This window comes from Carassius carassius, chromosome 7 (genome assembly GCF_963082965.1).
Source record: "Carassius carassius chromosome 7, fCarCar2.1, whole genome shotgun sequence".
NCBI classification, from domain to species: Eukaryota; Metazoa; Chordata; class Actinopteri; order Cypriniformes; family Cyprinidae; genus Carassius; species Carassius carassius.
In genome coordinates, this window is record NC_081761.1 from 23,135,229 (window position 1) to 23,152,861 (window position 17,633).

Sequence of the window (17,633 nt, forward strand, 5' to 3'; positions counted from 1 at the left end):
TACTCATTTCAAAACCTAAGGTTTGCTTTTTAAAATGCACTTTGTAACGCAACCTAGTTATGAAGGCTATTTCATTTTTTTTTTTTTTTTTTTTTTTTTGAAGATCTTTCACATTTCACATTCTTACCATTTAAGATTTAATTGATTTAAACTATAGTTTATATAGATATATCTTTTGAACAAGCAGTATTGGACGATGGGTATCCTGAAGGGACCTCTGAGTATCGTGCCCCCTTGCGTAAATGGTGTGAGAGATCACCAGTGGATGGCAGCGCTCTTTCGCGCGTCATGTTTTTGAAGAGCCCACGCTTCTCACTCTAGGTTCCCCACTCGGCACGCACCAATGCAGATACGGACCGGATCGGACGCTACTGGCGCCTGAACGTGTATCCATCTTCACTGCGCTGACGGTGTCTGCTTTCTCCAGCTCGCCGGTGTCATGCAGTCTTTAATATCCCCAGTCACCAAAGCAATACTGGTTGCACTGTTTATTTTTGCGATCCTGCTAATTTTGTACGTGATATTATGGTATATATGTCGAGATGTGGATTGTGATCACGGAATTTGATTGACATTGTTGGATGCGTCTTTAAGGACATGCACCGGGTCTCCCAGCTTTGGCACTGATCAACAAGGGAGCAAAGGTTGACTCTGGTAAGTGCCCTGTTACTAGCCTGATAAACCCCTGGAATGAGAATTGAGAATGGACAGCACTGATTCGGTATTTACTGGTATTTACTTCGGTATTTAATTGAGGTTTCCTTTTCCACCAACGTGTTGCGCTTCACTGGCTGTCAGTAACCATTGAAAAGATCTGCTTTCCTTTCACGAATACCATTTCAAATCATTCCATATGTCCAAATCTGAGCTTTTTAAACTAATTTGAAATTTAAATTGGAGAAAATAAATAGGAATAATTTCGTTTAACTTAAATTCAGTGGACTTTTTTGCTGCCGTTAATGAAAAAATAACTAGTTTGCTTATTAAGTCTTTATGTAAGTACTGTATCACATTTCATAAATTCAATTATTACCTTCCCAAATAGAAGACTTGAGCTTAAAAAACGCCGTATGAGGGAAAATGAACAATAAAAGTTGAGATATTATATCAAAGGCTGTCAGTGGTTTTAAAGCATGGCATCATATGAGTGCCGCCTTCTTAGGGTGTACAGTTCATGGATGTCTCAAATTTTCTGCTGTCAGATACATTAAAGCAAATATCTTATACCAGTTAATCGCACTATAAGTTTATGGAAAGCCATGGCAAGCCTATTTAACATTTATCCATTTAAATTAAAATCTAAACTATTTTATTATTATTATTTGCAGGCAGTATGTATAATTACTAACGAGAAATCCAATACTAACAAGTGCATTTTTCAATTTCCACTTGTAACTATTCAGTGCATAGTATTTATATTCTGTATTAGTCACTATGGGGCTGTCTATATTAGTACTTATTTATGTACTAGTACTTATCCCATTGCAACAGTTACAGCGACTATTCAATTTTTTGTGGCAACAAACTGAATGCAGTATGAATAAACTATTCACAGATTGTTGTATTTCAGTTATTTCAGATAGTACAGGATTGTCCAGTCATGTAGTCCCACCATCCCGCAGAGTTTAGCTCAAGCTTGTCCCAGTTTTGGATGATTTTACTAATCCTGAAGACAGTGATTACTTTAGTTCAGGTGAGTTTGATTGGAATTAGAACTAAACTTCAATCCCTCCAAACCCAGGATTACTGGAACTACAAACTCTCCGTGGTTAACTGTTATCCTTTTCAGTTATATTAGATCTTATTTATAATTGGATACTCATACATATGTCACCAGGTAACATTTATCTCAAGCTAGAATTCATCTTATATATGTAACTAGCCAGAAAGGCCCATTTTAATTCAATTATTATTAATATTTAATATACATGACGAAAATACAGAGACGTAAAAATAGATAGGCTACTAGTTGGGTTTAAGCGATAAACTGCTTGCCATAGAAACCTGTGGTTCACATATTGTGCGCTTAAGATGTGAGAGCGTTTGGAATTTGATTCATGCTCTCAGCCATTTGTTATGGAGAGATCCGGTGAGAATTCATTGCTACAGCTTCATGTCTTTATATTTGTTCTTTTTGTTTTCATTCACCTATCTCTAGCCTATAGATGTTCTATAGTCGGCAAAGCTTTGATTATGCATTATCGTTTCCATTGTTTAGAGTATATATATATATATAGGCTATATTTATCTATTTCTTCTTTTGCAAGAGAACTACAATTTCAAGCCATGAGCATTGTGACTCACCGATTAAATACTCCGCTCTGAACGTGAGAGGAATCTCAAGTGTCAGTACAGTCACCATAGCGCATCATGAGCGCGACCGGCTGCCAAATTGCCCTCGAACTTGGGCCACCTATGCAAGTGAGCTTGAGAAAAGCACCGCTAGACCCAGATCAGTGAAAAAATGAAGTGCTATGACGACAGAACCCACTGAAGCGCTTATATTAGCCTACCTATCTGAAGGACAAATAGAGGGCAGATATAGTTAACACATAATTAATTGTGCTTGTTGAAGATGTCTTATCCCTCAGCTGAATATAAAATCATTAGCTATGATAATAAAAACAGTAATGTTTCTAGGTGTATATTATTTGTGTGTTTGTTCAAGAGAGAGATAACAGAATGATGTCTTTAACTAAACTTGTATGCATGCATATTGATGTGTGTGTGTGTGTGTGTGTATACCAAAATGGTTCTTGTATCATTGTATTCTTTATTAAAGACCCACACATTCATATAACTCATTTAAACAAATAAATTCAATACAGATATATAGTACATATTTTGTAAAGACTGTGTTGAGGACAGAAAAATAAATGACATATTATTAAATTGTAACATTTATATATTCATGCCTTAAAACCACTACCAATAACAGTATGAACATGAGAGGTGACATTAAATCTCCTAATGCCATATTGATTAATTACATTGTTAATGTAAGTAAAATCTGGAAATTCTGTCATCATTAAAATATTTGAACGTAAACCTGAGAGATTCCTGTCCCTCCATTAAAAGCCCATATAACCAAATTTAGAAGATCCAAAATTATCATAAAAGCAATGTAAAATGAATCCATATGAATAATTTGCACTTCCGTGTTTACCCTTGTGTGATGCTTTTGATCATTGCTTAGATGTAAATAAAAGCCTAAATTTAACTAAGTCATCACAAAACATCTTCACAAAACATAAACTCCCTGATTCATGTGGATTCATTTTATGATGCCTTTATGATCTTTTGGATCTTCTAAGTTTTGGTTACTACTTTCCAATGAGGTACAGAAATCTCTCAGGTTTCGTAAAAAATGTCTTAATTTGTGTTTGAAAGAAGATGAACGAAAGTACTGTGTTTGGATTCATGAGGATGATTTTACCTCATGCTCTGAATGCCAACTACACTTCATGTGTGCATATGTAACAAATTACACAACTGTTCTTGGAACAGTGGAACTGCAGAGAGAGAGAGAGAGAGAGAGAGAGAGAGAGAGAGAGAGAGAGAGAGAGAGAGAGAGAGAGAGAATAAGAAGTGGTAGAGTGAGAGATGGGGGAGGGTTGGAGCTCCCAGGTTAAACGTGCTGTTGTTCTGAATGCATTCTGACAAGGAGTCTGTAGATAAAAACAAACTCTGAAGGGGAAAATACAACAGCTGTTTTGCTATCCAGCATTCAGAGTAAGAGGAAAAGATGGAGAGAGAAGATCGAGTTTATGCGTGAGTGCTTGTTTGTCTGAAGGCTTAGCTCTTCTGGAAATAACGATTGTGAGTAGGGATTCAGGTCAGTGTTAGCACATGCTCAGCGGAAGCAACCTCCCTGGCCCGGAAAGGATAAAGCAACATGCCTGCTAAAAGAGATGACGACCAGAAGATGAAGCAAGGCAGAACCCCCTCAGGTCACAATGGCACGCAATGATTTGTTTTTGAAGTGGCATTGACTTAAGCTTTGAGGACAAATCCTGAGTGCTGATGTGGAAAGTTGTCATTTTGTCACATCTCAGCCTCTTTGACCCGGCATTTTCCCTTTTCCCCCTTGAATTCTCAAATATTATAAAAATTCAGTAACAGGTCCATGTTTAAATGATAAGCAAAATTAGAAAGAATTGTATGGTGCTCAGTTTCCACAATCTAAGACATTCAGGCTCTTTTCTCAGACAAAATCCCTACTTATAAGGCCTGAGAGCACTTCCATTAGAAAATGTCTGTTTACATAGTACTAGTCAAACATCAAGGATTCTCCACAACCTGCTGTCACTGCAAAGCTGAGCTCCAGGTTTGCGTTTCTCTCTCTTGAGGGGTTTTCATGGAACACATCCCCCTTGTATGACAGCATAAATGCCTGTTTGCCCCCCCCCCCCCCCAAAAAAAACTGCTTGTGTCAAGAATATAAACAGCCAGAGATTATATATAAATATATATATATATATATAGAGAGAGAGAGAGAGAGAGAGAGAGAGGGGGGGGGGGCACTAAGGGAAATGCTTCTATCTTGCATTTCTCTAATACAACTTTTACAATTTTCATTTAAATTATTTTCAGCATAACAATTCAAGTGACAATTTTAACTGAAAAATGAACATGAATTTCAAAATGTCTTGGTAATTGACAGTAGAACTTAAGCTGGTGATCTGGCATCTCCACGAGTAAAACCTGATGATCCATGTTATCCAGCAAGATTTGAGGATGTTCCGGAAGCACATCTTGTGTTGTGTAATTCAGTGGCGTAAGAACATCTGACGCATCTATATCCCAGCTCCAGTTTTTTCCAGAATGTTTTAGAGGTCTTGTTAATTAACACATTAAAAAGCCGATGAGTTGAATCAGGTGTTTTAATTAGTGAGACATCTAAAACATTCAGGTAGGTGGGTCCTCAGTTTTACTTATTTTGAGAAGAATCTAAAGTAAACTGCTAAATTTGAGGGTCTCCCTAGTTTACAAAATGTAGAGGGAGGTTATTTATTATTAATTTAATAAATTAATAATAAATAAAATAAAATTTACAGGGGAGAATGTGCTGGAAGGTGATCAAAAGCATACTAGCCTATATCACCCATTTGCATCATACATCATAAAATAACACTGCATTATAAGAGATTTTGATTTATCAGTCTATCAATATTTAATTTGCATCGGCTGATAACTGTACTCAACTGGCCGATTAAGGTTATCATAAAATGAAGGAAGGTTATTCCACCTAGTGACATTTAAAAATAGTTCAAATAGTAAATTGTGAACTTTGAGTAAATTTTTTAACAATTTAATCTTATTTCCTATCATGCAATGTTACTAGGTTATCTATCTGCATTATGTTGGCTAATGCTCTAGTTATTAGATCTGCACTGGACACTAAAATCTCTCTTTTTATTCAGGATATCTCTTAAAGGGATAGTTCACCTAAAAATTGATATTTTTGTCATTGTTCACTCACTCTCAAGTTGTGAATTTCTTCACAATATTTTGAAGAATCTGAGTAACCAAACAGTTTCTTGTACCCATTGTGTGTCATAGTATTTATTTATTTATTGATGCTACACTATGTAATGCAAGAGTCGGACTTGTATCCCGAAGGTCACAGGTTCGAGTCTCAGGTCTGGCAGGGATTGTTGCTGGGGGTAGTGTGAATAACCAGAGCTCTCTTCCACCTTCAATACAAAGACTGAAGTAAGACCCTTGAGCAAGGCACCAAACCCCCAACTGTTCCCCAGGCGCCACAGCAATATGGCTTCCCACTGCTCCAGGTGTGTGTTCACAGTGTGTGTGTGTTCACTTGGATGGGTGAAATGCAGAGCATGATTTCCAAGTATGGGTCACCACATGTCACTTCGCTTTCTTTTCACTTTCCCTTTCTATACAATGTAAGTCAATGGGAACCAGCAACTGTTTACCCATATTCATCACTGTTTACTTCAAAACACTTTTATGTTCAACAGAAAAAGGAAACTTCTATGTCATACTCAATATTTTGCAATATTGTCGACTTGATTGCACGGACGCTACTGAAAAAAAAACTAGACCCCACGTCATTGAATCAATGATTTTTAACTGGAATTTTAAGTAAAAAAAAAAAAATTGGGGTGGGGGGGTTAACTAACTTTAACTAGACTGTATGGAGCCATTGTCTGCCACAGAATTAAAAAATAAAAAGGCAGTTGCAACTTTTTATAAAACAATTCGGACTTTATTTGTTTCTCTCAGTTTTGAGGAAAAAAAGTCTGCGATCAAACTTGCCTACCGTTTTCTCAGAACTGCAAAGAAAAAAAGACAGAACACTGTGAGGCGGAAACGTGCTTTCATAGACTGCACCATTTACTTTTTTTTTTTTTTTTTTTTTGAGTAATCTTCACCAGCTACATTTTTCCCCTTTCTTGGTAGTGTTTACTCCCCGTAAATCTGCATCCAGACTCTCTAGTGTGTCTACAGTCATTGACGTAGAGGGCGGAACTATCGAACAAACAGCTGATAACAGTACTTCAGCACGGAGCGTAAATACTGAGACACTCGCTGTCATCTTCAACATGTGGTGGCTCTTACCGTGTATCCTCGGCTTCATCAGACTCTACTTAGACGGCGTCAGAGTTCTTCTTTACCAGCTTTTCAACAGATCTTTCACCCTGCCAGGTTAGAGGTTTTTATGGTCACAGATTTGTAGTGATCTGACAGGCTTTGTTTTATTGTCGAACAGCTGTCAAACAGTTATTGGGGATTTTGGAGCTGTCAGGCATAGATTGGGAACGTTTAGAATCGCTCTGTGAGAAGTGCGCTTAAAGGGACAGTTCACGCGAAAACAAAAATTCTGCATTTATTTGCTCACGTTCGTGTTCTTTTAGAGCCAGATAAACACACACTTAGTTGCACGGAAGAGTAACATATCTCTGTCCCTGTTCACTTCTATTGTCTGGTGAAAACTGTAAGGATGTTCCACTCCCTCTCAGTAAAAAAAAAAAAAAAAAAATTAACCGTAAAATATATGAGAGGTTAGAGATAAATTGTTATTAATATTATTATTATTATTATTTTAGTTGACTTTCTTTTAACATTTTTTTATACTTTCTGATATTAATATACATAATGTTGTTTGTATAACTAACTTGCTAACTTGACTGTGATTATGCATAAACCTAAAATAAATAGTTTAAACATGTTTCTTACTTATTATCTAAACATAGCCGACTGTAACCTTTGACCTATTTACTCCAAAACTGAGGTATTTTTATAAAGACACTTTATAATACATTTAATTACAAGTGATTACATAATTGATGTTAATGTTCACTTAGTTAGAAATGTCCTGTGTTTTATAATGTATTTGCTTTAAATATTTTATACGTTTATTAGCCTCTGGCTGAAATGCTGACTTTATAATTAAATTATAACAATGTGTAATTTAATTTATGAGCGACTCTGGGTAATTTAGAGTGTTGCCAGAGATTCAGTGATTCATGCGTTACCACGGACTAATCAGATGTTGCTACTTAAGATTGTTCCATTGCAATTATAGACGGCTCTTTATTTAAATTTGAATCCGTGTTAAAGGGCAGTGTCCCAGCGCAAAGCAAAAGGATTAGACTCAAATCCATCCTCACAATGGTCTTTTGTATCAGAAATATTTAAATCTTCTGAAGCCTGACCAGATTAGCTATAGACAGAGAAAAAAATATGATTAAGAAACACAGACTTTAAGACTTTTTTTGCATTATTGGCTAGCCTATGTTCTGAAAAACTAATTTTAACTATACATTTTAACATCGGAATGGTAGCAAAAAGAAGCATTGCTTATCATTTCTTATCATTGATTTTTCTGCTTAAATGCACAAGTGGACTTGTTTTTCATTATTATTGATAATAATAAGTACCCATAAAGCAAAAGAGTGAAGTAAAAGCATCATTAGTAGGCTTAATCACAAAAGCAGGTCATGCTGTTCTCAGTTCATCAGTGTACACTCAAACGAGGGACGACAGAAAATCATAATTTTCAATTGTTTTCATAATTTCCTGCCAGATTTTCCCAAGCAGAATGGAAAGGTTGCCATAGTTACAGGGGGAGCCAGAGGAATGGGATATGAGGTTTCCAGACATCTAGCCAGCCTGGACATGCATGTGGTCATTGGTATAGTATCATCTCATACCTAAATTACAAATCATTGAACCAAATCCATTTCACTGGTGTCTTGACTCCAACTTACAGAGCAGTTCTTGTAGTTATGCAGCCTTTTATTTGGTTTTCTGCTACTTGTGATTGATTTGTAATATTTTCTGTACCACGTACAGTCAGTTATAAGTATGACTTGTGCTAACGGAGCACAGACCCAATGTTTCCCCCCCTTTTTTTTCTCCCTGTCAGTCTGCATTATCAATAAGAGCTCTCTCCTGAAGTATGGTGTCACATAAAAGGCAATAAGAAGGGCTTATGCAAGAGTAACTCTCCTCACATGTTCATTCAAATGCAGGACAGGTTTCTTAGGGTACAGTATGTGTAGGAAGAGAACACATACTATTTTCATTTGGTTAAAGCCTGTTGGTAAAAGTTTGTGTGCTAAAATTGTTGTGCAATTGCTGCTTGAAACCTGAGGTAAATCTTTGCCTCTTTGTTGTAAACTGTCAGAAAAAAAAACTAAAATTGTTTTTCACTGGGGAAGGAGCTTATCCTCAAAGTTATATATATCAGCTACTCCTAAATGTTGCTCATTAGTACCTTAACGGTATGTTACTTATATCAAGACTTAAAGTGGTAATATGCTATCTTGTAATACTATAATACCCCCAAAATACTGTAATGCCTTAAAAATACCTTATTTTTCTGATAATGTGCCCCGAAACATCCACCTTATATATGAATATCTTTTTCCTTGAAATGCATTTTTGATTTGATCATTTGATTGAAGGTGCATTTAGTAATTTTTAAGCTATTTCAGTTGACATGGGTCAGCATGATTGTCTCTGAGTTTTATGTAAATGACATTGATACTTGAGTTTCAGAGAGCAGTCTATAGAATAATTAATTCCCTTAGCGGTCCCGCCAAAAAAAGAAGCAACTTTGTCATCATTACTACTCAGGATTTTCTCCTTCATCTTATATTTCCACCTTGCACTGCGTTTAACGTCATTTCAACATGTCGAAATACATTAAATTAAAAAATGGAGTAAAATCTTCATCTCATGTGACATTAAACCATTCAGATGATTCTTCACAAAAACACAATTTATTTCTTAAAGGTATATTCAACCTTAAAATGAAATTATCATTAATTACACTCACTCCCTCATGTTGTTCCAAACCCATAAGACCGTTGTTCATCTTCAGAACACAAATGAATATATTTTTGATGAAATCCGAGAGCTTTCTGACCCTGCAGCAACTGAAACATTTTATGGCCCAGAAAAGTAGTAAAGACATTGTTAAAATAGTCCATTAAAGTAGTGACATCAGTGGTTCAATTGCAATGTTGTCAAGCTACAAGGATACTTTTTGTGCACAAAGAAAAAAAAAAAAGCAACTTTTTACTCTTACATGTCAGTCTTCGATGCACGTTCACAAGAGTACCACAACACATGCGTGTGGAGCGACTGACGCAGGAGCCAGCTTTCTGTAGTAGAACCAAAATGCACTGTGCTGTGTTTACAAGTATAAAAAGATGCACACTGTACACAAAAAATTATTTGTAAACATGTCTGAAGATTTTGACAGATGGGATCACTTGAAATTTTTTGCCCAGCATTCCTTATTTGAACCAGAATATACAGACGTTGAACTAAAGGCCAGGACATACCAAGCCGACTTAAAAGAACTACATGCGACAAAAGCCAACGGTGTTGTTGCCTCGCATTGGCAGCGGGTGAACCAAAATCTTCACTTTGAACATACCGCACAGACTACAGCCAATTGCAAACTAACAAATGTTTGTTTTGTACCTGCGTGAAGGGAAATTGCTGTCTAGATTAGCAGCTGTCAATATTATATATTTGTCATTAAGCAGGAGAAATGAAAACAAGGATATACAAGATGCAGATATACAAAACGGAAATAAAACAGCTACTATTTTGAATATTAGTTATGTTGATAACTTTCTTAATTTTAAGTGGCTCATGTTATGAAAATATTTGCATATCGGAATGTTTGGGTAAGATCACATACAGTAACATTAGAACAGCGCTCTATCTGTGCTGCATGCATATACTCGTGATGCGTTTCATCACTTTCACTTTAATTCTCGGTCACTGACTCATTCGCTAAACTGAACATCCAATCAGAGTTCTCACTCACGCCGACGGCTCCGATGCCAGTTCAACATGTTGACGTGAGCAAGATGAGAGCTGACGTGTGGAACACACCAAACAAACCCAACAGACGCTCACTGATGGCCGACCATGGGCTTAACGGGTTAGTTCACCCAAAAATGAAAACTGAGCCATAAATTACTCACCCTCAAGGAATGTCAGGTGTATATGACTTTCTTCATTCAGACGAATCCAGTTGGAGTTATATTCAAAATTGTCTTTGATTTTTCAAGCTGTTTAATGGTAGTCAGTGGGTGTTGCAGTGATTCAGTCCAAAAGAAGAGAAATAAAACAAAGGCCTCCTGTAGTGAATCGATGTGTTTTTGTAAGGAAAAATATCCATATTCAAAACGTAATAATCACTTTAAAGTAGCTTGCAGCAACAGTTGTACATTGAAGCAGATCTGGGAGGACAAGTATGAGGTCATTGCTATTTTTGGGTGAACTAACCCTTTAAGAGAGAAGGATGTTCTACATCAGAATGTCGGCTCCTGTGCCAGCAGCATCACGTGAATGCGTCGTGGTACTCTTGTGAACACATGTCAAAAAGACTGACACGGAAGATAAAGAAATAGTTGAATAAAGTCATTATTTTTGTTTTCTTTGTGCACAAAAAGTATTCTCGTAGCTTCATGACATTAGGGTTGAACCATTGGCGTCACATGGACTATTTTAACATTGTCCTGACTACCTTTCTGGGCCTTGAATGTGTCTGATTCATTGCTGTCTATACAGGGTCAGAAAGCTCTTTTATTGCATTAAAAAAAATCTTTCTGTATTCTGAAGGTAAACAAAGGTCACAAGGGTTTGGAACGACTTGAGGGTGCATAATTAATGACAGAATTTTAGTTTTTAGGTGAACTAACCCTTTAATGTTTCAAACTTTTTAAAGTAGCACTAAACTACTAAATGTACCTTGAGCAAATAAACGGAAATCCACTAAAGCTGAGTTCAGATTGCACGATTTTCAAAGTAGTCGGGTCACTGTTCTTTTCACACTGCATGACTATCTTGGCCAGCATTCAGTCACTGCTTTGTTAACACTGCACGATGGATCGGCGACAGAAGGTTTCACACTGCATGACTTTACAATAGGAAGAATCGCCGACAACTCTGTCTGGCACGCAAACGACGTTTCACAATCAAACACCCGCGAGATGTGACAAGGAAACAACGCGATATCACACGTGCAAGACCGGAGTTTTCACGTGAGACTGTGATAGCTCAGATGAAGATGAATAGCGTCTGGTCAGAGGAGAACTAGCCCCCCAACTGAGCCTGATTTCTCCCAAGGTTTTTTTCTCCATTCTGTCACCGATGGAGTTTCGGTTCCTTGCCGCTGTCGCCTCTGGCTTGCTTAGTTGGGAACACTTCATCTACAGCGATATCGTTGACTTGATTGCAAATAAATGCACAGACACTATTTAACTGAACAGAGATGACATAACTGAATCCAATGATTAACTGCCTTTAATAAGCATTTTTGCATTATTGACACTGTTTTCCTAATGAATGTTGTTCTGTTGCTTTGACGCAATGTATTTGGTTTAAAAAGCGCTATATAAATAAAGGTGACTTTGACTTTGATGAAACGTCAAACAGACACGGGTGCTCCTGCTAAATTTATATTAATTTATCTTCCATTTCATGGGTCCAAATAGACAGAGAAGAAAGCCTTTTTCTGAAATGAAGCCATACTTGCTGATATTGTGGTCTATAACTCCTCCCCGAACTCCCAGCTGCTCTGTATCTTGCTCTCTCATTGGCTGTCGGTCATTGCCGATGTAGTTTTCAGTCAGAACACTTTTCAGACAGCATGATTTTGAATCGCCGACAGGTCCAGATATTTAGCATGCCAAATATCTCACGGGCGTCGGCGACTCGTCGGCGATTCTCTCAGATCGCATCTTTGCTCATTCACACTGCGTGATTGTCACTCGCGTGAACGAGCACAGATTTGCCTGTGATTTCGGGCATTTGTCGGCGATTTCTCAAAACCTGTCGGCGAGCCAAAAACTGGGCTCAAATCGTGCAGTCTGAACTCGGCTTTAGAAAGCAGATTAATCTTGATATTTGTGTTTTTACTGATTCTGTTATATATGTATATAAATATAAGAGCATGATATTAGTATGCTTAACATGGTCCTTTTCTATTTTTTTTTTTCTCTTATTCAGCTGGGAATGAAGAACAGGAAGGTCTGGCAGCAGTGAAGAAGATTCGAGAAGAGTTAAATCAGGGAAAAGGTAAAATTAATTCAATTAATGTTAAATGTGTTTGAGGAGCCTGGGGGTTTTAAGTGGTCGGTTGTATAAGAAAGGCTCTAAGTTCCCAAGCATCATGTACCCTCCTCCATTGGTGATCCTGACCTTTACGGTCTCCTGGAGGTGATGATTTACTCCGCAATGACCTGATGCTACTTAATTTGCAACTAAACTGGATCATTTTTCTTGCGATGTTTGGATTTGTGTGTTTACTGGAAGAATGTGTGAGAGCAAGCAGAAGAATACCAAGAGAGTGATGTTTGATGATTGTGTTCGCTGAAGAACCATAACCTCATTGTAATGCAGATGGGATATTGAGAGCCACAGTTTGGATGAAGGCACGCTCACTTCCCTGCGGTATCCACCCCTCCCCCACATGGATTTTTAACTGCTAGGCGTGAACAGGCCCTCGGTTTTCACTTCTAGCTTACATCATAGGGCTATTGAAGTTGAGAAATAATGCACTGGAGGGAAGCTGTCCTTCTGCGCTCATCTAGGGTCAGTTTGTCTAAAACCATAACCTTAAATACCAGTTTTGAAATTGGTATTGGTTCAGAGGGGGGAAAAATGATGCTGCAAAAATGACGGGTGTGCTAACAAGAAATGAGTCTTTCAAAACAAGCAAAGGCCTGGCTGGAGGTCTGTTTGTGTGCGTGTATGTATGTGAGGCTCTTTGCTCAGCATGATCTGTCATTGTACTTCTCTAAGCTGGTCTAGTAATGACACATGATCGCTCTTTATACAGCTACAATCACCTAATGAGGGTTCGACATCACATCCAGTTAAACAGAGGAGGTGTTTTAGGAAAACAAGATAGACTGAGCTGACAAATGGACTCAGACTGCTGTAAAAGAACTTTAAAGTCAAGCAGCCATCTTATTCAAGATGTTTAATGGTGTGTAATTGGACAGTCTAAATGTTGCCGTGGCTGGTTAATAAAAAAGAATGCTGTTCCAGGATGATGCTGGTTTAAAAACAATTGGTGTGGTCAGAGTTCACACTCGAAAATGTTCACTTAAATGTTTAGGATTTTCATATAATCGCTTAGTTCACTTTTGAATCACAGTAAATTACACTAAGGTTGCTAGAGGCATGTTGCTTCAACACAACAAAGACTATAGAACACCCAAGATGTGTTACTCTTATAGTTTTGAATGGGGAAAAGCGCAATGCTTAATATGGCCGCTCAATCGCAGGAAAAGCCCCACCTTCTGAATGAAAGAGTGAATCGCTTAAAGTAAAAAAAGGTTTAAGTAGCACAGTTGCACCACTGAGTGAGATTTTATCACGTTTTCCTTTAACACTATCAGGTAGGTTTCGTTTGGTTTAGGGCGTATTTCCGACACTGTTAGTGACACCATCTGGACATTTCAACCAACATATCAACAGAATAAAAATGTGGCCACGGTCATGTATTGAACATGCATTTCACTTTGAAACTGCTGTGCAGTAAGGTGTGTAATATCAGTGTCACAGAAACATCGGCACAAGTACATATTTCCAGTGAGAATGACTTGTGATAGTTGTGGAAGCATTATTTAGAACAGGTTTAATATTATAAACATGCCTAATGCTTTGCATAACGTGCCATTCCTGGCACATAAAATACTAAAAATTATATACTCCTGTTAATAAAATGTTTTTCTTTTAAGATTTGAGTACTTTTATTCAACAAGGATGCAGTTAATTGGTCAAATGTGTCAATTTTCTATTTCAAATAAATGCTTTGTATTCATCAAAGAATCCTGTGGGGAATAATATGAAGCAGCTCAACTGTTTTCAACAGTGAGGGTAAAAAGAAATGTGTCTTGAGTTAGCAAACCAGTAGGCTGTATTAGAATGATTAAGGATCATGTGAAATTGAGGACTGGACAGTTATTTATATCAAATAGATTAAATGTAGCCTAAGTGTGAGCATCAAATACCTTTCTTACTGACCCCAAACTTTTAAACGGCAGTATACCAATCTCAACTCGGGCACCAGGGGAAAAAAAATGTTTACTTTGTAGCCCATAAATGAATTGAATTTTGATAGCTTTGAAGGTACCCAAGCTCAGTTGAACTGAACCACCCAAAATGGCACTGGCCAAGCTCATCATGGGGTCACATTGACCCTTTACTCTGCGGCTCCAGCGATAGTGTCCGTCTTAGACAGATAGTGCTGAGTGACTGATTCAGGGCAGAGCGCTGCTGGCAGACACACTCATCCCACGCTGATCCGCTCTCCTCTCTCTTGCCCTGACAACACGAGGCAGACGTGCAGAGCTGAGCCATGGCAGGCGGCAATACACCCTGTCAACGCGTTATGGATTCATTCACTCTGGATGGGCGGACAGTTATGTTCCCAAGGCTGTTTTCCACCCATCCTCCGCTTGTCTTATTCCTCCGTACAGCTGCCGCAGCTCCGGATCTGTGGTGTGATTTGTGAGTGATGAGGCCTTTGTAGCGGTTTCAGAAAGCGTTTGTGTCAGATGTTAGATGTGGTCATGGAGTCTGCCATAATGACACACACTTTCCGGGTTTAATGGATCTGTTGAAATGTGACATACATATTGTATGGACATCAAATGTCTGTTTAAATAACCGTTTCTCTGCTTTGCATAGGCCGCGTCTCAATTCACATACTGTCTGTTTTAAATAGTATGCAAGATTATAATTAGTGCTGTCTTAATCCTACTGCTTTAGAAAGTATTCCAAAGGTGCTTGGATAGTATACTTTACCCAGTGGATTGTGTTATTATGGATAGTGCATTTATGCACTATGCGGTTAGATTTTTCCAGTCCTTGAAATTTGTCAAGGAATGTGGTTCTTATGAAATACAAGTTTTCTCCAGACATAACAGGGCCCAAAGTTTTGAACTGTCTGTAATAATAACCTATTTCAGAGTTCTTGAGTATCATCCAAGTACTTCTTAGCAAACATGAGGCGAGCTTTCATGTATGTCTTGGTGAGGAAATGTTTTTGCCTTGCTGCTCTACCATGGATCTATTTTTGGCCAGTGTCTTCTGATGTGAGTCATGCTAAGCAATCATTGGATGTTGTTCTGGTGTTCTTTGTGACTTTTTGGATTGGCAACAGTTTCAAAATGTTCTCCATTTGGATGACATTGCTCTCATTGTGGTTTGTTGATCTGACCACATGTGGTGGGAATTTTGATTCCGCCAGTGACTCAGATCTTTTGAGTATTTCTTTCAGACTCATTCACTTATTCGATTCTTGTCGCCAGATTCTATTCTGCCCTTGTTGGCAGTGACTTGCATGTTAAATTGAGCAATCAATATATGTCCCTTTGTGCATTTTGTCCAGCAAATTCTTCTTCAAGAAAGAGATGCCTGATTCATCTGTTTTTGTTCATGAAAAAAATCTCATTCAGATTAAAAGTAGCAACTACTTCAGTGAAAGTGCAAACTCGTTCATTGGATCATTTCTATACTTTTCACTAGAAATAAAGTAGTAGTTGTGTTCTTTGATAGATAGAAAATTTCAAAAGAATAGCATTTATTAGATTTTTTTTAATTATTATAAATATCTTTACTATCACTTTTGATCAATTGATGTGACCGTACTGAATAAAAATATGAATTTCTAAAAAAAAAAAAAAAAAAATTATAAATCTTGAACAATGTTGAATATAAACAAATGAAAATAACTGTTATAACCAAAAAGTTATAATTTAGAACATTAAAAAGGAACTGTGGTATCAAGATTTTGGGACTATATTGGTTTATGACCAGTGTTATTATAGGTAATAAAAACAAAATCATGAAATAAAAATAAAAAATATTTGGTGGCCAAAATTATTGGAACACTAGTATTTTCACCAGCTAAAAATGGTTTTAAGTCAGTTATTTCTATATTTTGCTGTAGTGTGTCAGTAGGAATATATCAGTATACTTTCCAAACATTCATTCTACCATTAAGTGTAATAATCCAGTGAGATTTTTTCTGACAGCAGCCAGTGCTCCACACAGAGATATGATTTTACCATAATCCAGTCTGTCTGGAATGACATGAAGAAACCGAACAAGCTTAGACAGACTCAATGCAGAAGAACTGTGGCAATGTCTCCAATGTGCTTTTAATATTATGTTATTATTACAATTGATGGCAAAATGAATGTTAAGAAATGTCAACTGATATTTTCTACTTAAACACTACAACAAAAGATAGAAATAACTGACTTAAACCCATTTTTTTTAGATGGTGAAAATACTAGTGTTCTAAACATTTTGGCCACCACTGTATAGAAATAATATATTTGAGAAAACTTAAGCTAATTTTATTTAAGATATTTAAGCACATAACATAAAAAATAAAAATAATTACTATAGTAGAAGCAGATAATAAATTGAAATGGAAAATTCAAACTATAATAGTATATCAGTTATACTAAAATAACACTGTTTATGGTCTCATTATGTACTCAAACTGAATTGTTAATTGTAAACTTCCTATTAACCTGTATGTAATTCTCAGTAGGTCAAGTTGAGAGTTTATTGTGGTACCTGTTGACAGCCAGCTGGCAGCTGATGTGAACAGCAGACGTCTACACAGTCAGAACCTGCACAGAACCTTCTGGATCCTCACCAGTGGAGTCAGTGTTTGGGAAAAACGTCTGCTTGTTGCAGGGGTGATGGCACCCTACTGCCTGATGTAATTAAACAGACGCCCCAACATATGCCCAAAACACACACTGTGTGTCAAAGGTTCAGAACAGTTGTTTACAACATGTAAAAAACAATTTTATTATAGAGATACAGGTGCATATGCACCAAACAGGAGGCACATACATCTGTGTGGTGTAAAAGACCGAGCACTTGATAGCGTTTGTGCATGCCACTGTGTGTTATCATCTGTTTTACATTTTTATTATATACCACTCATACATTTTTGTCTTCTGCTGCATCATTATAATAGTGACACTGCAACTATGACATCAGTGGGAAAAAAACAGCCTGTTCCTTTCTTTGTCTCTGTCCTTTATTGATCTATTCTGTCTCTTCCTGACTTGATACGAAGAGATAAATCGTATCATCCATTC

General features: G+C 37.2%; 1 protein-coding gene across 4 annotated transcripts in view; it reads left to right on the plus strand.

Moving 5' to 3' along the window:
- The first annotated feature begins 290 nt into the window (after positions 1-290).
- Positions 291-17,633, plus strand: part of dhrsx (dehydrogenase/reductase (SDR family) X-linked) — a 35,681-nt gene continuing 18,338 nt past the window's right edge. Inside the window, exons 1-4 of one of the 4 annotated variants that reach the window (XM_059554223.1) lie at positions 291-654; positions 5,623-5,715; positions 8,054-8,161; positions 12,505-12,573. In XM_059554223.1, coding sequence (XP_059410206.1) covers positions 8,107-8,161; positions 12,505-12,573 — 124 coding nt within the window. In that variant the 5' untranslated portion in view covers positions 291-654; positions 5,623-5,715; positions 8,054-8,106. Of the gene's footprint in view, positions 655-5,622; positions 5,716-6,450; positions 6,673-8,053; positions 8,162-12,504; positions 12,574-17,633 lie in introns of those variants that run through there. The other 3 variants (XM_059554222.1, XM_059554221.1, XM_059554220.1) reach the window with 3 other exon arrangements.